This window comes from Ovis canadensis, chromosome 22 (assembly GCF_042477335.2).
Source record: "Ovis canadensis isolate MfBH-ARS-UI-01 breed Bighorn chromosome 22, ARS-UI_OviCan_v2, whole genome shotgun sequence".
NCBI classification, from domain to species: domain Eukaryota; kingdom Metazoa; phylum Chordata; class Mammalia; order Artiodactyla; family Bovidae; genus Ovis; species Ovis canadensis.
Window position 1 is genome coordinate 49,279,592 of NC_091266.1, and position 24,677 is coordinate 49,304,268.

Consider the following 24,677-nt stretch of genomic DNA (forward strand, 5'->3'; position numbering starts at 1 on the left):
GCTTCTCCTCCCCTTTTCATAAATTGTACACGGACACCTACCTTGGTACCATATTAAGCTGCCAATGACTCATCTCGGAAAGAATTTTCTTTTCCACTGATAACTTGTGTATGTGTGTGTGTGTGTGTAGTGTTGCTGGAGTGATCAGTCGTTATCAAACCCTCTACATCACTGATTGCTATTGAATGTCTGAGGCTAAGACCCTACAGAAATAGCACAGGTCTAGAGAAAAGCGATGGAAATTATCAGACTCACAAAGGGTCCAGGGAAAGTACCACTCAGAAGAAATTAAATCTTAAAATTTGCAGGCAAGGAAGAGAGTGGATGCAGTCTGTTTGAAGTTCAGCAAAAGATAACGGTCTCCCCAAATTCTTATTTTGCAAGCCCTAGTGAATTTTTAGGGTTAGCAATGAAATTGTAAGTCAATAATGGATAAAAGAGAAAATATGAGAACTAGCCTTTAGGCAACAAGCTTAGTCAATTCCAAAGAGAGGATTCAGGGCTTTGGAATGTTTTCTTACTCCAGATGCCTGCCAGACAGGTGACTGGGAGAGTGGCTTGCATTCCATAGGCCAATACAGAGATACTGGGGAAAGTGGCCAACTCACTCAGATGTTTAGAGAGTCTGAGACATCACCAGGAAGAAAGGAACCACAAAGCCAGATGGACAGGGTGGCTTCTCCTGCCCCAGTGTAGGTAAAATAAGAATAAACTGCCATTTAATGAGAAATCCTGTGTGCCGAGCGCTGTGCTTTTGAGGGATTGGTCCTTGAGTTCTCCAGAAGAAAGAATGAAATAATGCCGTTTGCAGCAACATGGATAGACCTAGACATTGTCATACTGAGTGAAATAAGTCAAACAGAGAAGGATAAATAGCATATTGCATCTTTTATACATGGAATCTAAAAAGAAATGATACCAATAAACTTTTTTAACAAACAGCAATAGGCTCACAGACTTAGAGGATGAACTTATGGCTGCCAGGGGGAAGAATGGGGAGAAGGGATAGTTAGGGAGTTTGGGATGGACATGTACACACTGCTATATTTAAAATGGATAACCAAGTCCCTACTGTATAGCACAGAGAACTCTGCTCAATGGTATGTGGCAGATTGGATGGGAGGGGAATATGCGGGGGAATGGGTACGTTACATGTTTGGCTGAGTCTCCTGGTTGTCCACCTGGAACTATCACAGCATTGTTAATCAGCTATGCTCCAACACAAAATAAAAAGTTTAAAAAGAAAAGAAAGAAGTACTGTTATTGCTCCCACTTTGCAGATCAGGAAACTGAGGAACGTGTTCTCAAACTAGGAGGCGGCAGAGCTGAGTCTTAGACTACGGCTCGTTTCCATCTGTCTGGATAAGGTCTCTTGCCTGGGGCCCTGGCTAAGGATGAGATTTCTTTGGTCCGTGCAGCCTCCAGTATTCTTGCCTGGAGAATTCCTTGGACAGAGGAGCCTGGTGGGCTATAGTCCATGAGGTCACAAAGAGTCAGACACAACTGAGTAACTAATTTTAGGGGGGCTTCCCTGGTGATTCAGATGGTAAAGAATCTGCCTGCAATGCAGGAGACCCGGGTTTGTTCCCTGGGTCAGGAAGATCCCCTGGAGAAAGGAATGGCAATCCACTCCGGTATTCTTGCATGGGAAATCCCATAGACAGAGGAACATGGAGAGGCTTCAGTCCATGAGGTCGCAATACAGTCAGACACAACTTGGTGACTAAACAACAACATATAGCCTTAGGGGTATGATCCTTCCTATAGGGATGGGGGGCTTTTAGACCAGGGGCCCGTTGCTGGGTAAAGCTTCAGGCACAGATTCCATGTGCCTCTGAAAGTTTAAACAAAAGCAGTTACAGGTCTCTCATTGCTGGCCACTGGAGAGATGCCCCGAAACGCGCCTATGCATCCAGAACATACCACAAATATTATGATGACTTCTCTGGGGGCTCATCTGTAACTTAGGTTTATATTCAGGTATCATGATCCAAAAAAAAGCGTGGTCAAATATTGCCATAGATTCCAGGGAATCCTTCATAGTGTCTTCCTGGTCTGGTCTAGATTTGTTTTCCCTTGCCTGTCAGTGTTGAACACCTGTCCCCAGCACAGGGGCTGCCCTGGTGGCTCTGTGGTACAGAATGCCTGCCAATGCAAGAGAATCAGGTTCAATCCCTGGGTCGGGAAGATTCCCTGGAGTAGGAAATGGCAACCCACTCCAGTATTCTTGCCTGGGAAATTCCACGGACAGAGAAGCCTGGTGGGCTATAGTCCGCGGGGGTGCAAAAGAGTTGGACACAACTTAGCGACTAAACGACAACAACGAAATCCCCAGGACATCTCGTGTTGTTATTCCCGTTTTCTGAAGGAGAAACAAGCCCAGAGGTGACCTAACTTCCCAGCCAGAACTGAGACGCAGCTCTGTCCTAACTCCTCACCCATCACAGGAGGTTTGCTCGACTATGTGCATTGTTCCTAGGCTTTGACTTCTTTTCTTGCTGTGGTTCTCAGGGTGACTTGGGGAGCCCCTGGGCTCAGCTGTAATGCAATTTGACTTCTTCCAGGGTCAGAAGCTAGAGGACAAGGCTTGTCAGGCTTGCCCTGTTTATCTCAGCTCATCCTCAACAGGAGGCTTTGCAATTAAAATGCATGTTTGCTCCCATTTATTAGCTTTTTAAACCCCAGAATTTAAACTCAAGAACTCTAGGGCTCCACAATCCTCTTAGATAGAGAGTCACAAAAATATCTGCACAGACAAGAGGTTGCAAATTTGTGGCTTGGGATACATGTTGCTCACAGCCCATGTTTTATTTGGCAGGTAAAAGTTCAACCTGAAGAGTGTTTTCATTTCCTTTCGATTGCTGGTGACATTTGAGAATCAGGACACTTCATATAATAATACAGATCCCAGCTTTTCCTGAAAATCAGACATTCTAGTAACACAGGCTTCCATTCTTATATGACACCGAGGGGACAAGGAACTACTGCTTCTGGTATTAGAAACTGAAGACCCCAGGTCCCCCAGGTCCCAGCATGCTCTACTTTTGACACTGTCTCTGTTCAATGGGTGTACATTTACTGTCCAGTTCTACCTTGGAAAGAGAGAGACAAACAAGGAAAGAAACACAGAGAGCAGGCTTGTCTGATTATTGTTCAGAAACACTGGATGCTGAAATATTAGAGTCAGTTTCGGGTGGTCAAGTAACAGGGCTCCTTGTCTGATTAATTCAAGAATCCATAACCACATGGCCCCCAGGACCAAACAAGGGCTTTGACGAGAAGACACAAACCGCCCTTTTCAAATCCTCAATGCTCCAGAATGTCAGTCTCTTTCAGGCATAGGAGACATCCCTCCTTCATGCTGTAACCCATTCAAAGTCTTATGGAAAAGATAAGTACTGATTTGCACTGCATGTACTTATATATAAAAAAAACAACCTGATCTTAAGCACAAGTCCAACTCATTAGCTTTGGTAGTGTACGCTGGTATTTAGGGAAATCAGGTCGCAGGAAATCGTATGTGTGTGTAAGCACAGATATATTTATATTTTCAATTCATTAGAGTTTCCTAAATGCGAAAGCAATTCTGCTGTCACAGAGAAACAGCATGGCAGAATATTTGGCAGCCGGGATTTTAAATAAAACATGCTTTTTCTTCATAATTAATATAACAAGGTTTCCTGGCTTAGGACTTGGCAAAGATCCCAGGAAAAATCGGGGGAAGGGGCTGGTGTGACGTGCTTGTGACCCAATGAACAAATTCCAGGAAGAGTTTGTGCTGAGCAAGCTCTCTTCAATTACTTCACAATGTGGAAAAAAAAAAAATTAACATATTGACAACAGTGGCTAATAATCACTGTAGCAAGTATTTATTAAGCTTCTTAAGTCTTTGCTCTGTGTCAGACATTGTGTGGTTTATATTACCTCATGTATAGCTTCCCCACAGCCCCATGGGGTAAGCACTGCTGTCATCCTCATTTTACAGATAACAAACTAAGCTTTAAAGAAATAAAATAATCTGCACAGATGGCTGCCCTGTGAGGTTACAGAGCTGGGATTCAAACCCAGGACGGCTTGATGCTCGTTCCAAATTCATAACTTCCGTGTTAGAGGTTGCTGCGACAAGCACTACCCTGAAACGACTGAGACTTTCGATGTGGAATGGGACGTGCCCAGAGGGACAGTGGCCTCAGACTGCAGCTTCAGGCAGGAGGAAAAGTCACTCCCACCTGGGAGCTTCTCCAACAATCCCTGAAGCTTTTCTTTCCAACACAAGAGGGATCAAGTCTTGCTAGATGGCTAGCCCGTTAGCTCAGGGCTTTCAAAACTTTAGTCATGAATGAATCCATCTTCAGAAATTTTGCCAAGGCCCTGACTAGTTTCTTAATACTTTCTGTCAACCTGAATAGATTTATTTTGAAAGGAAACTGTCACTACTATAAATTGGAAAATCAAAGAAAAGGAAACAATGATATTGAATTCCAACTGGCTACAGCTGTCATTCTAAAACTCTAGGCAGAACTCTGCTTCCTCCTTGGTAGGAGGGAAGATTAGGAAGAGTGGGTCAGATGGTAAAGAATCTGCCCGCAATGAGATAGACCTGGGTTCGATCCCTGGGTTGGGAAGATCCCCTGGAGAGGGGAATGGCAACCCACTCCAGTATTATTGCCTGGAGAATTCCATGGACAGAGGAGCCTGGTGGGCTACAGTCCATGATCTCACAAAGAGGCAGACAGGACTGAGCAACTAACACTTCACTTCAGAGGAGAAGGACTTACCAGCACCACCCAAGTCTGTCTTGGTTATGGGACTGGGAGAGTTTACAGTAAAACTGAGAAGGAAATGGCTTTCTCACGCTATGTTTTGACGTGATGTCTCTCCCTGGCCAGGCACCACCCGAATCAACTTGGATACTAGCAGCAGTTCACATGCCACACCAGGGAAAACACAGACGTAAAGACGGCTTTGGGGATGGAATTGGTTCCCATTTGTGGGAAGTTAGTTTCCTGGGAAAGTGAAAAAAGTGAAAGAGATAGTTGCCCAGTTGCAGCTGACTCCTTATGACCCCGTGGACTATAGCCTGCCTGCCAGGTTCCTCTGTCCATGGAATTCTCCAGGCAAGGTTACTGGAGTGGGTTGCCATTCCCTTCTCCAGGGGATCTTCCCAACCCAGGGATCAAATTCAGTTCTCCTGCATTGCAGGTGGATTCCTTATCATCTGAGTCACCAGGGAAGTCCACCTCCCTGGGAAGCCCTGGGCTTTTCCTGAGAACTGACTGGTGGAGGAGGGGAATATCAGGGCTCGTGCCCATGTGGTGGGCCTCAGACACAGGGCCAACCCACTCTTCTGTTCGTTCATTTGCCATTTCAGTGGGCTCCCAAGAGCATGATCGCATCCAGAAATGAGTATTTTTCTCCAACCTCCTTATACTGGATGGTCTCATGCCCGATCCTTCTGCCCCCTCCCTGCGATAACCCATTTGCCCCAGTATCTCTCACTAAGTGCTTATCAGTTGTGTCCGACTCTTTGCGACCCCATGGACTGTAACCTATCAGGTTGCTCCGTCCATGGGATTTTCCAGGCAAGAGTGCTGAAGTGGATTGCCATTTCCTTCTCCAGGGGATCTTCCAGACCCAGGAATTGAACCCAGGTCTCCCGCATTGCAGGCAGATGCTTTGCCATCTGAGCCACCAGGGAATCCCATGTGAAGAGAAACCGACTGCAAATGCTGTGCAGTCCAGTCCGCAGCTAACTGAGCAGAGGTGCTGTAGGTGGCTCCGGGTCGGGCACAGGTGACTGCCTCAGAGTGAAGGGATCCGGCCTTGACTTCCTCCCTGGCCCAATCCACTCGTGTTCTTTCAGGAATGCATCATCCCACTGGGCCTGGGCTTCCTCCTGTGCATGTAAAGGGTCTGGGCCAGCTCCTCTTCACCTCCTGGCTCATCACTGTGGTCCTATAAGCAGCTTTGCCCAGTCTCCCAAGGAGGAGGACACCCAGAGGGGCCATTGGCTGCTGCTTCTCCTCTGGCCCCAAATTTTCCCATTAGGACCTTCCCTCCTTCCCTCCAGCTCCAGATGAAAGCAAAGCCGCAGTGAGGCCACTGCTAGGATAGCATTGCGCATGTGCAATGGATAGATTGTTCATGTGCTAAAGCAAGGATGAGATTTCCTTTGACCACAAAGGACGGAGTGGCACCACTTCACACCTATCAGGATGCCTGGGACCCTTTAAAAACGACAAATAGCAAGTATCGGTGAGGATGTGAAAAAATCAGAGCTCTCTTTTATCGCTGGTGGAAATGTTAAATGGTGCAGCCACTGTGGAAGAGCATGGTGGCTTCTTAAAAAGTTAAACATAGAATTACAACGTGATCTAGCAATTCCACTTCTAATATCAACCCCAAAGAATGGAAATTAGGGACTCAAACAGGTACGTATACATCAATGTTCATAGCAGCCTTATTCATATAGGCAAAGGATATCACAACCCAAGCGTCCATCAGCAGATGAATGGATAAACAAACTGTGATATGCCATGGAATACTATTTAGCTATAAAAAGCAGCAAAATTTTGATGTATGCTACAATATGGATGAAGCTTGAAAATATTATGAATAGTGGTGACATAAAGCCAGTCATAGAAGGAAACAGATTGTACGGTTCTACTTACATGAGGTACCTAGAATAGGTAAATTCATAGTGACGAAGTACAATAAAGGTTACTGAGGGCTTGGAGGAGGAAGGAAGAGTTATTTTTTCATTTTTAATTAATTTCTTTCTTTTTGGCTGTGCTGGGTCTTCGTTGCTGTGCACGGGGTTTCTCTAGTCTTGGCGAGTGGGGGCTTCTCGTTGCGGTGGCTTCTCTTGTTGCAGAACACAGACTATAGCTGCAAAGCCTTCAATAGTTGTGGCTCCTGGGCTCATTTACGCCAAAGCGCGTGGAATCTTTCCAGACCAGGGCTGGAACCGGTGTTCCCTGTATTGCAAGGTGGATTCTTCACCACTGGACCACCAGGGAAGCTCGAGAGTTATTATTTAATGGATACAGAGTTTCTATGTTGGGAATGATGAAAAAGTTTTGGCTATAGATAGTGGTGACGGTTACATAATACTGTGAATATAATTAATGCCACTTAATGGTATACTTAAAAATGGTTAGAATGAAAAATAGTATGGTGTATATATTTTACAATTTTTAAAAAATGGCTGAGGCTTTGCATAATTGTTCATCTCAGGACATAGCTTATGTTTGTGGCAGGGGCTGGAACAGAAGGATGGTGTGAGGGAGGCGGCAGTTGGAATGGTGACTGGCAACGCCTGTACTCTGTCACCTCCACCTCGTACCCCAACACTGAGCCCTTGCTCCAGCAGTGGGGCCAGGCCCTGCTGAGCTGTGCACTCCTGCCCCTGGCTCGCTTTCCAGCCCTGCAGCCTCACATGGCCACAATGCAGTTCTCTCCAGCTGCCTTTGGGAGCAATGCAAATCCTTCCCTGGTGTGTAGTGACATCTGGTCTACCACCAGGGCTTGGAAGAACATCCAAGGAGAAAGAGATGGCTAGGGTATCTCTTACCTACCCAATCTTACCTACCAAGTGAAAGGTTGTTCTGCTATTGGCTCATTCTAAGCCACGGTTCTAGCCCCAACGGTCAGGTCTAGCCCCAGCTCTTTGCTCTACTGCTTCCCAGTCCTTTGAGAACATATTGCTGTTGTTCTTGCTCTTCAGTCGCCCAGTTGAGTCTGACTTTGCAACACCATGGAGCAGCACACCAGGCCTCCTGTCCCTCACCATCTCCCGGAGTTTGCCCAAGTTCACGTTCACTGCACCAGTGATGCTGTCCAGCCATCTCATCCTCTGACCCCCTCTTCTCCTTCTGCCCTTGATCTTTCCCCGCATCAGGGTCTTCTCAGTGAGTTGGCTCTTCGCATCAGATGACCAAAATACTGGAGCTTCAGCTTCAGCATCAGTCCTTCCAGTGAATATTCAGGGTTGATCTCCCTTAAGATTGGCTGGTTTGATCTCCTTGCTATCTAAAGGACTCTCAGGAGTCTTCTCCAGCAGCATAGTTCAAAAACATCAATTCTTTGGCATCTGCCTTCTGAGAAAATGTCCTAATAGTTAATTCCTGGAGACCATCAACACAGACTTTTAGTCTCTGCTTTTTTGTTTTGTTTTCTAGAAGGTTTAGAATTGTAAAAGGTAGAGGAAGAGCCTGTGTTGAAATAATCACTAGATTAAATATAGCACAGAAGAGATCAGACCACAATGCCCTCCACCCTCAAGAAGATTATGCTGTAAGTCACAGGATCCCTCTCTCTGCGCCCCCCTCCCCCCTGCCACCTTCCCCCCAACCATCCTTAACCTAGAAGACACCATATTATGCTCACTGGTGACTGGGTTAGGGGGTGAGATGTTAACATTGCTAGTAATTTGCTTCTAACTCAGTTTAGTTCAGTTCAGTTCAGTTGCTCAGTCGTGTCTCTTTGTGGCCCAGTGGACTGCAGCACGCCAGGCTTCCCCGTCCATCACCAACTCCCGGAGCTTGCTCAAATTCATGTCTATTGAGTCAGTGATGCCATTCAACCATCTCATCCTCTGTCACCCCCTTCTCCTCCTGCCTTCAATTTTTCCCAGCATCAGGATCTTTTCCAATGACTCAGTTCTTCACATTAGGTGGCCAAAAGATTGGAGTTTCAGCTTCAGGATCAGTCTTTCCAACTGGGGAGGGCCAAAGTCCTGAGGCATGGATCCATTGTGAAAGTCTGATTAGAGATGGACCAGCAGTTGGATCTCAAGGGGTCTCACTGAATCTACTGCAAAACGTCTACCTTTCCATGTGCCAGAAGTAGCCATTCCTAGCCCTCGCAGAGGAGCTGGGGCAGTTGTGAACACTCAGCCATGGTGAGACTGGGAATACACATGATGGAAGAAGCAGGCAGTAGCTTGTGTGCCTTTCGATCTGGGTGGAGATGTTTGCTGAGATGTGTTTGTCACAGTGAACTGGCTGAGGCTCCAGCTGACTTTTGTCCCTACCCTGGATGTCCCTGGAGCCTAGCCGCCCTTTTTGTGTCTGCCGGGTCTGAGCTAGTCTGGGTAGGACCTGCAAAAACTTTCCAAAGACAGGGGCCCAGTCTCTTCACCAGACTGAGTGCCCTGCCTCTCTCAGGATTAGGTGGCTCTTCTACTTTCTTCATTATCAAGCTTGCAGGCGGTGGGTCCCTCATCCTCACACAATGGCTCTGGCATAAGACTGGCTCCATTCTACTCTGGCTCCGGCATTTACTAGCTGAGTTACTATCGGTAACTTAATGTCTACAATGGACATAATTATAGCACTCAAATTATCGAAGATTATGTGCATTAAAAGAGACAAAAGGCACATAAAACATTTACACAGTCCTTGGCAGCTGTCAGGTCTTAATAAATGTGAACTGAGATCATAGTTGTCCCCTCCTTCTCCCCCATTCTCCTTGTTTTGCACCAGTGATCTTCCTCTTTGGATTTACAAGTCCTGGGAATAAGAATTCTTATCCTTTCCCTGTCCCTCTGTAGAAACAGAATGGATTATTGGGATGAAAGTAGGTAGATGCTGTCTATTCACAATCCCCATGCCCTGCCATCACCCAGGTGAGTTACAGGATCCAGGTGTATGGCGCAAACAGCTGGCATTCTTGTGGCCTTTCTGGTTTGGTCCAGCCTGGTGCTGTGACTGCCAGTAACCACATTTCCACCACAGCCTCTTTTCTGCGGGTGGATCCAGTGATTCACGAAATAAGTGGGCCTGCTTCGGACCCCTGGGACCCCTTGACATCAGTCCAGGGTGCACAGCTGGGAGGCAGCTGCTTCAGACTTAGAGCCTGTGGGATCTGAAGGGCCCCCAGCTTGGGAAGGTCCTGATTTCTTTTTGTTTAGTTTCCATTTGAGCGCCAGGTCCGGTTCCATCTCCTGGGAAGGGCACGTCTGCCACCTGCTGGCCATGAGCAGTGAAGCACCCAGCTGTCCCTCAGGCTCCAGTTTTCAGTTAAAATGTGGGGTTCTGGGCTGGCATAAGTCCTGCAGGTCTGGATGAAGGCCGGTAGAGAGGTACAGGCCCTGGCCTCCAGACAGCTTCATGGAGGGATGAAGAGACAGACAAAGGACTGGATCAAGGCTGAGCTGACTGGCTGTGACGAGGATAAGATTGAAGGAGGGGGTGACATTTGTTCCAGGGTGCCCTTATTCCTCTTCTCTGGCACCTACCTGGCACCCAAGCCTGGAGGTATCAACGTCAGACACTCCCCAGGGCAAGAAACACCCTGAGCCCTGAACCCGTCATTCCTCTGCCGACCATCCCTCACCTCTCCAAAACAGGCACACTCCAGGCAGCAAATGACCTCTGTCTCTGCATCCTTTCTCCTCCCCAACTTTTTATTTTACAGTTTGTCAGACTTCTAGAAAAGTGGAAAGAATAATACAGTAAATATTGTTCGCCCAGACAGATGCAACACTGATCGCTTGTCATAGTCGCTTTCTGCCCTGATTTTATGTACCTACATTTGTTAGGCTGGTTGGTTGGTTAGTTGGTTGGTTTGCTGAATCCTTCACAACTAAATTGCAGCCATCCCACTCCCTGCTTCAGGACCTTCTTAGAACAAAGACATTTTCCTGTAAAACCACACTTCCATTATCACACTCAAGAAATTCAACATTGACACAATAATACTGTCTACCCTAAGTCTATATTCAAATTTCCCGATAGTTCCAATGATATCTGTCAGGGCTTTTTTAAAAAGAAATTTAGGATCTAATCAAGGATCCTTCGCTGCATTTAGTTATCAGGTCTCTCTAGTCTCATTTAATAAGGAAAAATCTTCCCATCTTTTTCATCTTTTATGACATGGACAGGCTCGCAGAGTTGAGGCTAGCTGTTTTGCAGAAAGCCCATGGTTTGTGTCTGTCACATTCTTCACGAGATTCAGGATAAGCATCTTTGTCTAGACTATTGTGCCCTTCATACACCATGTCAGAAAGCATTCTTTCTTCTTATCATTTTATCCCAAAATGACTAAAGGGGCTACAGTGAAACAGAAAACTAAAGCTTCTGCTGGAGGTGGAGGAAGCAAATATACAAAACTTCCTAGACTGGGTACCAGGAAAATGCATCATACTGACAGCAGCTTCCTGGCCACTGAGAACCAAAGGGAAGCCTGTCAGAAGACAGAACTCGTGGTTTCTAAGTCAGAGGTCAGCAAACCTTGCCTGTAAAGTTCCAGACAGGAAATATTTGGGACTATACTGTCTCTGTCACAACTGTCTTATCATTATAGCATGGAAAGAGTTAAAGTCAGTATATAAGCAGGTGGGAGGGGCCATGTTCCAATAAAACTTTATTGGCAGAAACACAGTCTGGCTTCAGCCTCAGGGCTTTTTTTTTTTTTTTAATTTTAGCTGATCTCTGATTTAACTGAAAGAAAATATTCCACCTATTGAATAAATAAAACTTTCTCTTTTTTTCTGGTGTACTGCATTTTAAAAACAATGGAGACAACAGAGGATGAGATGGTTGGATGGCATCACTGACTCAATGGACATGAGTTTGAGCAAGCTCTGGGAGCTGGTGATGGACAGGGAGGCCTAGCATGTTGCAGTCCATGGGGTTGCAAGGGACACGACTGAGCAACTGAACTGACTGACTGCATTTTAAAAGCAAAGCAAACACTTATTCCTACCATTATCGGTTTTTTCAGCAAAACTATGTTGAGGCATGCCATATGCCAAACACTGCTGGGTAATGGCTAAATACATCAGTGGTGAAACAGAAAGAGCCTCGATTTTCTAGAGAATCAGAGTTTGGTGTGAGCAACAGATAACATGCAAATAAACAGATATAAAATTATAAGCTTTAATGGGGACCATGGAGGAAATGAATGGGTGCAGAGACAAAAGTATTGGGGTGTGCCGTGCTGATGGGGGAGGTGGGAAAAATGCAGAGAAGATGGCATTAAAGCTGACGTGGTGGCAAGGGAGGAATGGTGGGGCAAGCTATCTGGGCGGAAGGAACAAGCGCAAAAGCCCCAAGGAGGGAAGAGCTCGGCTGGTGCCATTTTGAAGCCAGGTCTGGTTGGAGCATCAGGAGAGAAACAACATTTGGAGAAAAGGGTCTGGGGTGAGGTTCATAGGTCGTGGCAGGTGTTTCTATTTTGTTCCAAGAACAGTGAGAAGCAACTGGAGAGTTTAAGCGTCTGTCCATCTCCAACCTTAAAGAGCTGTTGTGTGAGTCGCTCAGCTGTGTCCAACTCTTTACAACCCCGTGGACTGTGGCCCACCAGGCTCCTCTGTCCTTGGGATTTCCCAGGCAGGAATACTGGAATGGGTTGCCATTCCCTTCTCCAGGGAATCTTCCCAACCCAGGGACTGACTCTAGGCCTGCTGCATTGCAGGCAGATTCTTTACCCTCTGAGCCTCCAGAGAAGTCCAAGGCAATCACCTAGACATGGGCGTGAATGTGGATCCTCTCACAGCTGTGTGACCTCTGAAACTCAATTTCCTCATCTGTGAACAGGCTAATAAAAGCCTCTTCGTAGGGTTGTTGTAAGAGTTAAATGCAGCAATGTATAGTCAGGCAGAGGAGACACACAATACCTGGTGATCGGTGTAACTAAGAAGATGGTCAGTACCTAGGCAGCCAGGTTTCCCCATGAGAACAGGTAAGCGAGAGCACTCTGCATCCATCCTGGGGAGAAGAGTGATGTTACGGATGCTCAGCCAGCACAGGAAGAGTGGGGAACATGGTCAAATAGGCCCTACCACTCTCTCCAATCCACACCCCCACCCCACCCCCGGCCATCGGAAAGTACCCAGTGCTGCTATGCCCTGGCTATGACCCCTAAACAGCCCCTTTCGGCTCACAGGAGCTCAGGAAAGAGCTCAACCAGCTCAGAGAACTCAACCTTGCTCTCTGTGTCATTTTCTCTTTCAGTTCTCCCTGCTGTCTTTTCTCACAGACCCGGACCCAGGTGAGTGTGCAGACTGCCCTGGGGCTGCCCACCCCACAGGCTGGTTCTGGGATGGAGAAGAGGGGTCTGAGTGTGGGTGTGCCCCCAGGGTTCCAATGTTTCAGAAGTGGCTTGGACCCCTTTGAGGATTTCCCCAAAGAAATATACTCCTGGGTGTAGATAGCCACACAGTGCTTCACACAATTTTTAGTTGACTGATGTTCAGTCCCAGAACTCCAAGAGCAAAACTGCAGAAGTAGTTAAACCCCTTCGTTTCACAGAGAAGGAAACAGGCTCAGAGAGGGGAAGCAACCTGCCCCAGGTCACACAGCCTCCTAATGGCTGAGATGAGACACTTTGCCTTGGCAAAGGGAGGATGTCTTGAGCAATGGCTCCAGGCAGGCCAGCCCTGTGCTACCTTACTCTCTCCGCTCCATCAGTGGGAGGCCGGCATCTCTCTGTGGAGACGGTGGTGTCAAGTAGGCAGGCTCCAGGCTGGCCCATCCCTGCTGATGGCCTCCCACCAGCAGCCCCACTGGGATGCTCCTCCACCGGCTTTGTTTCCTCAGTGTCCTCTCACACAAGCTCTTCTCTCACAGACGCACCTGCCACCTCTCACCTTCTCCCCATCCTGTCTCCTCTGTCTGGTACCCTGGGCTGAGCAGAGCTGTTCCTTCCTGACATCTGGTCTGCTCTGGGTCTCTGTCTCCAGGTCTGAGTCTCCTTTTGCTGCTCTGAGACCCAAGGGAGTTAACTCCACTCACTACTTCACTCTGGGGCAGAAGGCATCCCCCACTGGTAGTGCCCATGCTGGTCACCCGCAGAGGACACGAGCCAGGCACAAGACTACAGTCATGTCTCAGCTTTGGATCAAGGGTCTCTTTAGAGCACCGGGTCAAATTCAGCTTGACAGTCAATATTCTCTGGCAGCAAAGCCCCACATGGGCAGACAGACTTGTGTCGGCTCAAGGCAAGCGACCTTATCCCACCCCAGGTGCTTAGGGAATGTTTGTGAAATTGGTAAGAAATATACATGACTGTGGCATGCGGGGGGGTTTGAAAGGATTGGGGTCTTTGCTCAAAGCACAAGAGAGTGTTGAATTCAACAACATGTAATTCCTTGGAAGGATCATATTTCAGGGAGGGCTCTCTCGGATGGCCAGACCAGCAGTGTCCACATGCGGAATCCAGGAAAGGTCCAAAGTCCAGAGTTGGAACGAGCTGCCCCCACCCCAGCCTTCTGCACAAAACTGCTCAGGCACCACTGAATGGGCTGCTGTAGTCTGGGTGCCCAAGAGACAGAGCTGCAGAAATGTGTGGTCACACAGAGGAAGAAACAGGACATTTAAGACTCAAGGGACATCACTCTGCATGTATTTGAAAAGCAGCCCCACCCTTAGTCCATGAGGTAGCCTTTGTGGGAATTAAGAGGGGTATTTACCTCAACACACTTTACTGCCACCTGCCAGAAAGTTGCAAAAGACATCTACAATGACTCTAAGTTTATGATGCCCTGGATTGTGCAGTGAACGGTGTAAAGAACATGGACTATATGCAATGGTTCTGCTGAACAGACGTCACAGAAAAGGGACTGAATACGTTCTATTCATCCACGAAGCTCTCAGTTTTAATTAAACAGATTGGAAACTATAGTGTCAGATTTGATCTGCGAATAGTAGATCATCAGAGTTCTCAAAAAAAAATCTCAATGGGCTTTGGGGCTCTTGGAAAATAGTGCATTCTCCGTCCCTGGTGGTATTCAAGCACAGGCTGAAAAACCACTTAATGGACATGAATTTGAGCAAACTCCAGGAGACAGGAGAGGACAGGAAAGCCTGGCGTGCTGCAGTCCATGGGGTCTCAAAGAGTCAGCCACAACTTAGCGACTAAACAACAAAAACAGGGAGTGGAAAGAGTGGAATTTAACATGCTGAGTTTCTGGGCTTTATAAGAACTCTGCCAATGGCTTCTGAGAGTTCAGTGAGTAGAAGAAGGGACCTTGGAGCAGGCCACCCACAGGTTCCCGAGTCCCTCTCAAGGTGTTCGGTCAGCCTGTGGCTGTGGAATGGGGTGAGATGTCGTGACTGGGTCTGTCTGCAAAGAACAGGTTAGGTTCTAAAGACTCCTCTGTTTGTGTCTGATTTAATTTCATCTGAGGGTTATACTTTGATGGAATTTTGTCAGATTCCCCGCTGTCTTTAGACAATGATGGGGCCAGAGATACACTGTGCTCATGTCCACGGGCAAGCTGCTGCTGTGGTTGATCCTGCTGGAGTCAGTGCGTGGTGAGGGCCTGGCTGGCACAGACAGGGCCAGGACACAGTCCCCAACGGGTGGCGGAGGAGGTGGCCATCAAACAACACAGACTCTGCCCATCTCCCCAAAGCAGGTGACACGACAGCCCACAAGCCTATGGAAATGCCTCTTCAAAGGCGGCTAGACTGGGCCCGGCAACACAGGCTGAGCGCATCCATCAGCTGTCCTGCCGCCTGCCAGCAAGGGTCTCTGCTGGGCTTGCCCTGTCAGCCGGATTGGAAGCGTCAAATGCAGGCCGACAGGGCTGGGGTTTGGGGGCGGCCCTCGGAGGAACGGTTTGTGCCACAGTGATGGATGGTGCCAACAGGGACGGCGTTCCAGGGATTTCTACTCCGTTCCACACATCTGGCGAGCTCTTTAACCCAAACAGCTGCAGAGCCCCATCCCAGGAACTCTGGAGTTTTTCTGTAGGGACCACGATAATCCCAGTCCAGGGACCTGGATCATGTGCCAAAGGAGATTCCCAACGCATGTTACTTCCTAGAAGCTAAAACCCGTGGACTTGCAGGAAACACAAACCCACAAGAGGCTCCTGGGCTCATAAAAAGCAAACTAGACTTGGAGTCAGGTAGACCGGGGTTCTGATATCATCTCCTTCTGCCCTAACTTTTCCTTTTCTGTAAAATAGAAATAAGAAGACCTATGCCGTAGGGTTTTGTTTTGTTTTGTTAAGGTTAAACAGATTGTGTGAAATCACATTTATTTAGTATAGTCAGCAATACATAGACAATAGTGAGTGTATATTAACCTCTTTTTTGGATTATTGGAGTTAAGATACTCTTAACATTCTTCCTGATAAATTCCAAAAGCAGACTCTGATAATTAGACAAATCCACAAGAGTTTCTTTTTATACCTGATGTGAAATGCTTCTGACAGCTGCCCCATTCTTCCTCCAAAGCTTTCTCCTTTTCGGTAGACTAGAGAAAGTTTCTGATAACCTGTATTTGAACCTGGAGTGATTTTTCAAAATCTACCAATGGAACCAAATTTCATGCCGGGCTGCATGCAATCCTTCTCTCCCCAGGTGAGCCCTTGGACAAATCTCTATACTCCTGTCAAGCTCATCAGGCACTGTCTTCACCAAATATCTATGACCCAAATCGCACAGTTTCTCTCCTGAATTCTGTTTACTCTAAACCAGACAGACGCCATCTTTGCTGGCAGAGCCGTGTGCCCACTGTGTGTTGGTTGATCAGAAGGAAGGGAGGCTTGGCCACCAAGGGAAAGCTTGGTCTATCAAATACACATGTCAGGGGCTAACAGGGCTCTGTGTTGGGCACTGTGCTGTGAAAAAGAGGAACAGACATGGCTCTTACTCTTAAGAAGCCAACTATGTAGTTGGAGGAAACAAATCAGATAGACCACGTTAAATACGAAATACAAGAGCTATGCCCCCTGAGACTGAGCCATGCAACCTAAAATTCTGCAACCCGCTGAGCCATTGAGGAGTTCTAGTATCTAAAAGTTGTATCCTACCAGCAATTGAATATTAATCAAGCTATGTGGGTCTGTTTGTTATTACTACATGATATAGTCGGCCCTTGAACAATCTGAGGGTCAGGGATGCTGACCCCAGTGTAGTAAAAAATCTACTTTGTATGCCCCCCGCCCCCAGCTTAACTTCCCTGGTGGCTCAGCAGTAAAGAATCTTCCTGCAATACTGGAGACGTGGGCTTGATCCCTGGGTCATAAAGACGCCCTGGAGAAGGAAATGGCAACGCACTCCAGTATTCTTGCTCGGGAAATCCCATGGACAGAGGAGCCTGGCTGCTGCAGTCCCTGGGGTTGCAAAGAATCGGATACGAGTGAGCACACACACAAACACACACACACACTGCCTTGCTTAGCAGGACTATAATTCAACATCTACGTGTTTCATTCCCTCCTTAGCTTCACTGAGGGGTGAGCAGGCCTTGTAAATAGAGCTGGATTCAAGTCAAAACCCTCCACCAGACATTTCATCCATCCCCCGTCATCTGGAAAAATCACACCATTCCATCTATCTATAAAAACCTCCCCTCATTTCCAAATATCCACAAAGGTCTAACCAAGATCAGCCAGTCTGCCCCTCAACTTGTGGGAGTGATGGGAGAAATTACAGGAGCAATTTGAAGGGGCTTATCTATAAACACCTGCTGGAAAAACAAAAATCAATTCTCCGAAGAAAAAAGAAAGAAAGAAATGGGGCCATCATCTCATTACCAAACCCATTGTCTCTGCAAAATGTCAGTTTGAAATCTTTCATGTCAAATTCAGAAAAACATTTTTTTCCCTTCACTCTCTCCCTCTCTTTCTCTACTTTATCAAGCTAGCTGGAAAGAAACTTGATTTGCTCCAGGAAGACAATGGCCTTATCTTCAACCTAGATCCTCATGCCTGGGAAGGTGCCCTCCTCTGGGAGCATTTTCATGGTGGGGAAAAGCGGCTCGAGCGAAATAATGAGGAAGCAAAGGGAGTCTGGACTTGACACTGTGATAAATGAGGTGAAACTTTGGCAAGGAACCAGAGTTGGCGTATTCAAAAAGGAAATAAAAAGATAGTCCCATTTTAATGGGAAATATAAAACGGCCATTGTGCAAAAGTCGATTTTTCAAAGGCCAGAGAGATAAAGACTATCAGGGAATGACTGATAGACCAGTAAGATAATGTGATTGATAATCAGGCTTGGGTAAAGTGGCATCCTCCGAGCCATCAGCTGGCTCTGTGGGAGTGCCTTTTCAAGTCGGCTATCTGCATTTGCCCCTACGTCATTATCATATGCATCTCCGGAGGGCTTTCTTGCAGCTTCAGCTTGCCGACTTGCCACACTCCTGCCAGCTGGCGAGAGCAAAGTCAACCCTACTTCTCTTAAATCCCAAACTTCTCTCTGTCAGCAGCAGAGCTACCAACATCTTCCAAAGCCCCAGACAACAAAGAGCTTGGGCCCAGCCTTACACACACCTGCTTTCCCCAGTGGACTGGTCTAGTGTGAGATTTACCACCACGGCCAAGCCCATACACTGCGCTTTCTCTCAGTGGGCAAGATCTGTGAACCTTCTCAAGGTTGTTCTTGCATGATTCCTAATTAACAGGCTGGATGTGCAGTGGGAATGACTGGACTCCTTTGACAAGGGTAAGTGTGAATTCTGAGGCAGTGTGAGAGGCCTGCTGAAGACGTTGAGAGTGTGCACTTTAGAGGTAATGCAGAGATAAGCTGCCTTAGTTCATAAGCTACCATCTAATAGCGTGTGACCTTGGACAAGTTACTGACCTCTTTTAGACTCAGATTCTAAGTTTAAAGCAGAGATAATAATACACTTCCTAGATTTTCAGGAGGATGAAACGGGATGATTCATGTAAAATGCTTAGTGCAGAGCCTTGTACATAGTAAAGACTCAGTAAATATTAACGGTTATGATGACTATAGATATAACTTGGGAGCAGTTTGATGCTGTGACCGAAAGGGAGGTGGCAAATTTCTTTGACTTGATTGAGCTGAAGCGACTGGTAAAGTCCCACTGAGGAATTTCATTTATAGAACCACCCAACAAGGCACCCCAGTGCCCCTGGATCTGACCCTGGGCAGATCTTGTATAGCAACTTGGAGGATTCCTGGACCACAGTCATCTTCCTGTTACAGGTGAGGAAACTGAGGCACCAAGAACACAGTTGGCTTGTGTTCCAGGTCATGGTTAACGAAGAACCAGAACTTGACATCTTCTGCCCATTTCCAGTCACGTGCTCTTGACCTTGCCAAATGCCAGTACTGGATCACTGGGTCATAACAACCCCCTCAAATGAGAATTCACAATGCTTGACCCCTTCTATACACCCTATCAGTGTCAGGAGCTGAAAAGACACAGGAAGCCTCTTTTAGGATCTAGAAATCTTTGGAAAAATGGAGTTTTCAGTGAAATAAAATGGTGTCTTCTTTAAATCTAACAATTAGGGTTTCTTCTGTCCTGTTCCCACGTCTGTAGATTGGACTCCTGACCAGTATGAGTACAGCCAAGAGTATTATAACCAGGAAGAGAATGCCAGCAGTACCCCTGCCTATTCTGACAACCCTGACTGGTACTACGAAGAGGATGGTGGGTACCAAAGCTGTTTGGGGGCCCTCCCGAAAGGAGAGCAGCCCACCTAGCAGAGAGTTTACATATGACCACATGCAAGGGCTCACCCCCTCCTCTCTGAATGGCATCATAAAGTAGGTTTTGAAAAAAGTTATTTAGAGTGGCTTTTTTTTTTTTTCAGTTAGAATCATACACTGTGAAAACTGGGGAGGTTGTTGGAGACCATCTCTTCCACCCTCAAATGACAGGGGAAGCAAGTGAGGCCACGAGAGGAGCTAACTTGGCCAAGATTACACAGCAAGTTAGTGCATCGTCATTCAGGTCTCCCGACCCTGTGGGGTTACAGTCATGTTCAAAGTCATTCCCAGAGCTTTCAGGACATGCGGGTCCTAATTATGCAGAAGAATTTCATTTAGCATCAGGCATCAGACTGTAGCTAATGCGCAGCTGGCACTGGGACTGCCCTTTCAGCTGCGCTGTTTCCCTTTCTCTTTTCCCTCGTTGGAAGCTTTGCACAGTTGTTGGGTTGTGTGTGTGTGCGTGTGTGTATTCACACATGTGCTTCGGCCACCTTTGTTTTTGTTTCTGTGGCTTCTCAACCCACGCAAAGGGAGAGAAAGGAAAATGAGAAGCTGGGCCTGAGCACAGGCATGTGACTAAACCAGGAGAAGGAATGGAAAGCACTCAGCAGCTGGAATAAAAGCTGTGTAACTGCGAAGTGGCCTGGAAGGCAGGGCCAAGATCCGGGGCATCAGGGGAACATCAGAAGGGACCATCAAAACAAGAGCCAGGCCCAGGGATCCTAGTTCCTGAACCAAAGAACAATGTGTGTGAACAGAAGGATAAAGAATTCCCCAAGGGAAGATCCATTCAGACAACCATGAAAAGCCAAAGGCACAGATGAAATATGACAAAATCTAACTGAACAAGTAGTTGAAGAAAGATGAAGGCCACTGGGTCATTTCCTCCTCGCCGTCAATTCTTCTGTCCCCCTCTTGCCTTTGGTCTTCTTTCCTGATGTTCAGAAGGCTGGTGTTTCATTAGGGGTGGGTTTTCGTTCCCCACTCCTGACCTCCACCCCTGGGCACTGGGAGTAGGGGAGGTCTTCAGGCTTGTGAAATGCCTTCAGCATCAGAGACAGACCCCGTGGCACTCCCAGCGAGACTGGGAGGAGAGAGACAGTGATGACGGGAAAGGGGAGTTACTCCAGGAGAAAGGCCCCATCCAAAGCCAGGCCGAGGGAGCCAGGCATGGTTCCTTCTCGCCTCTCCTCTTCCTAACCCGAAACCCTCCCTCTGCCCTTGTGATGGCAGTGTTCCTGGCTCCTTAAGGGCAAAGTGTGTTTCCCCCTTTCCCTGATCACTGGCTCTGTAGTTCCTCTCTTATTTGGGGGCAGGAAGCAGAAATCCCATGAGCAAAGGGGGGCGTCTCGCCTGCTTTTCATTGCAAACCTTGACTTCTGCCCGTGTGCTTTAGACCCATGCCTGTCCAACCCCTGTACACATGGTGGGGACTGCCTCATCAGTGGGGCCACCTTCACGTGCCGCTGTCGGGACCCTTTCTCTGGAAACAGATGTCAGAATGGTGAGTGTACCTTCACCAGATCCACTCTTTCCTCCAAGTTGAATATCAGGCACTTTTTCCTGCAATTCTAAGGGGGTAATGAAGGCTCTTAGAAATCCCATGGAATGGCTGAAAACCACACATATTACATTACGCATAAAGGATTCCTCAGCCTGGTCAAGGCGACATCTCCCTGAGTCCTCATCGCCACGTGTTAGATTGGACTAACACGTCCATTCCACAGATGAGAACACTGAGGAGATAAGAACTGGATCCTGACCAGGGCTTATTAGTACTGTTGTTTAGAGTGTTCAGACCAACTTCAACAGCAAAGTGTTCTCAAATAGGGGAGCAGGAAGGTGCTCAGGGCTCACAAGGCCCAATCCTGTTAGAGAAAGGGGGACCAGAGTGCACAGGGAACACGGCCACACATCTAGTTGGGAGAAGAGCAGGAATTAGAGATCCGGGGCCTGATTCCAGCTGGAGGTTCTCTCTTCCTGCCATCCTCACTCATGAAGATGCTGATAAAAGCTGTGTCTGCCTTTAGTGACCTCTTGTGGGCATAGCATGAGGTGATAAAGTATTGGGAATGGAATTCTTATGGGCCAGTTAAACCCTTAGAGAGAACCTGGATTCTGTCCTATCTAGTGACCATATAACTGAGGGGGGCTGGGGGGAGACAGTGAGGGTTTTGAGGTTGACTTCTTTTCTCTGTGCCCTTTTCAATTATTCCTACCATTTAAAAAAATTCATTTATTTATTTGGTTGTGCTGGGTCTTAGTTGGGGCATGTGAGATCTTTCGTTGCGGCATTCAAACTCTTAGTTGTAGCATGTTGGATCTAGTTCCCCACCCAGGAATTGAACCCAGGCCCCCTGTACTGGAAGCATGGAATCTTAGCCCCTAGGCCACCAGGGAAGTCAGTCCTATCATTTTCAACCCTACAAAGTCTAGATAAATGCTTCAGGATGGTTTGGGATATCAGGCACAAGCACAGCATCTGAGTTTATCCCTCCACTTCTTGGAAGAGTGACCAAATTGTAAATGGAACATAAAATCAGCTATAAAGTGGAGAAACTCAAATTGCAGATGCACTTGGAATTTTTGAAGTTTTAACATTATCAACGTGCTTATAAAGATAGAATAATAAAGGCTATGAGCACTAGGAACTCATAAGGAACTGGGAAGCAATCATCCATGACCCAAGGATAAGGGAAATTTTCTGGGGGGTGGGGGGCTGTGAGGGATGGGGGATGGGGGGGTTAGCATAGTGTTTCAGAACCATGGACAAGGGCACATGCTCTACCAGTCACCATCACTACCACCCCCAGGACCACCTCCTAAATATTGTACTGTGCAGGTACCTCTCAATGTAAAATGTGCCCCAAATAATGTCCTGTACTTCCGCAAAACTTCTCTATTGATCTCCCACAGTGCAAAACAAGTGCAAAAACAACCCATGTGGCCGGGGAGACTGTCTCATTACTCAGAGTCCTCCTTACCACCGCTGTGCCTGCAAACACCCTTACAGGGGTTCAGACTGCTCCAGAGGTAAGTACTGGAAGCCTCTTCTATGCTAAGCTCTCTCTCCCCTGACTTATGCCTGGAATGTCAGTATCCTACTGTGTGAAGTCCAGATACCAACCCAAAGTTTTGGTGGCATTCAAGATGGCCCTTTTAACTAAGATTTTTTAATATTCATTATCCCTGGAGAGTCCAGTGGGAATTGACCAGTCTGTGTGCTTTCCCATAAAAAAAAAATCATCTTGAAACTCACATCTAGGAAGTAAGCCCCAGTCTATTCCTAGAATGGGTCATGTATATTTTTTCACTGCTGTGAGTCAGGCATTGTCCCAGGAGATTTACATTCTCTCTCACACTCTCCCAAAAACACTACAAGAAAGAGTTTTACAGATGAAGAAATTGAAGTTCAGAGAGGTTAGGTCACTTGCTCATGGTTACACAGCTATCAAGGGGCAGAGCTAAGTTTCAGTCTAGCTCAGACTGGCCCCAAATTCCTGCTCAGTCCATGCATCTTGCTGTTCCTTACTGAACCCATCTACTTATATACTCATTTTTGCTGGCCTCCATCATACTGTTTCACCCAAGTCTGTTTACATTCTTAAGGTGTGTGTGTATGTTTACTAGCAAGTCAATGGGTCTCTCTTTCCCCTTCGGTGACCCATCTTCTGTGAAAGGCTGGACACCAGAAAAGTGCCTCCAACATCTCCTCATCAGCTCAGATGTAGCTGCAACTCCCCCTAAAGGGCCTTCCTGGACCCACTCCCTGTGTTTACAGTGGTTCCTGTGTGCAGGCCAAATCCCTGCCAAAACGGTGGCACCTGCTCCCGGCAGAGGCGGAGGTCCAAGTTCACCTGCGCCTGTCCTGACCAGTTCAAGGGGAAGCTCTGTGAAATAGGTATGGGTCTCTACCACCACTTCTCCAGAATCTCAGAGCCACACAGGAGGCCTCTGGAATCCTTTATCTGTTGGGGACTTGGCAGAACAGGATTCAAGTCAAGATTCCCAAGCGCTGCTATTGCCTCCGCCTTCCAACCAAAGGGCATAGGGTGTGTCCTGCTCCGTGTAAAGGATGCAATAAACAGGGATATATGTAGGCAAGTCAAATACATCCGGGCATCCTTGGTCCTCAATGCAGCTCAGTGTACCAGTTCTTGTTTGAGCCAAAATTAAAGAATTCGGTTGCCAACCCCCACCCCCATGAGATTCTGTGTTTTTAAGCTGGGTTGAAGGTGGAACATTCTCAAGCCACCTTCTTTCTGGGACCTGTGGTGAAATCTCAGGGTGATCAGTATTTAGGCCAGTCCTCTCATGCCTGACAAGTCCTTTCTGGGCGCGGCACGCCAGTTCGTGTCAGTGCTCACGTTCTTGCCTGCTCTCTCCGAGGTCCTGATGACTGCTACGTTGATGATGGCTACTCTTACCGAGGGAAAGTGAGTAGGACAGTCAACCAGCACTCGTGCCTTTACTGGAACTCCCACCTCCTCTTGCAGGAGAAGTACAACGTGTTTATGGAGGACGCTGAGGCCCATGGGATCGGGGAGCACAATTTCTGCAGGTAAAGCTCACCTTCCTCTCAGCTCAGCCTTGGCTACTTGTCAGGGTGAGGATTTGTTTGTCCCTTCCCCTTGCTCCTTCCCTGGTGGCTCAGATGGTAAAGCGTCTGCCTACAGTGCGGGAGACCCGGGTTCAATCCCTGCATTGGGAAGATCTCCTGCAGAAGGAAATGGCAACCCACTCCAGTATTCTTGCCTGGAAAATCCCATGGACGGAGGAGCCTGGCAGGCTACAGTCCATGGGGTCACTAAGAGTCGGACATGACTGAGCGACTTCACTCACTCACTCACTCACTGCCCTTGCTCCTAGTTTTCCTGAGTCAGCTTAGAGATTTTGAAATGGAACACTGAAACTCATCAGCTTACTATCAATAGGAAGATTTTCCCACTCAGTATAGGTTAGGTTATGCTTCTGTTAACAAACAACCCCAAACCCCAGTGGCTTGAAAACATCAGTGTTTATTTCTCATGCACACTGCACGTGTCATGTCAGTTGGGTGACTCCAACAAAGTTACTCAAATATCCAGGGAGGACAAGGAGAGCCTGGAACATGGAGGATGAGATTCTTACTACCTCAGCCTAGAAGTGACACGTCATTTCAGCACATGTACTTCATTGACCAGAAATAGTCACATGGTCCCACATAAACTTCAAGGGAGAAATGGAACATCAAAGGAGAAAATTTGGTGAGCC

The 24,677-nt window shown here is 47.3% G+C and overlaps 1 protein-coding gene across 1 annotated transcript in view; it reads left to right on the plus strand.

Annotated features, from left to right (window-relative positions):
* Positions 1 to 24,677, plus strand: part of HABP2 (hyaluronan binding protein 2) — a 35,434-nt gene that overhangs the window by 1,477 nt on the left and 9,280 nt on the right. Inside the window, exons 2-7 of the mRNA XM_069567557.1 lie at positions 12,960 to 12,996; positions 19,252 to 19,362; positions 20,821 to 20,928; positions 22,341 to 22,457; positions 23,206 to 23,325; positions 23,814 to 23,985. Of these exons, the coding sequence (XP_069423658.1) occupies positions 12,960 to 12,996; positions 19,252 to 19,362; positions 20,821 to 20,928; positions 22,341 to 22,457; positions 23,206 to 23,325; positions 23,814 to 23,985 (665 nt within the window). The remainder of the gene's footprint in view (positions 1 to 12,959; positions 12,997 to 19,251; positions 19,363 to 20,820; positions 20,929 to 22,340; positions 22,458 to 23,205; positions 23,326 to 23,813; positions 23,986 to 24,677) is intronic.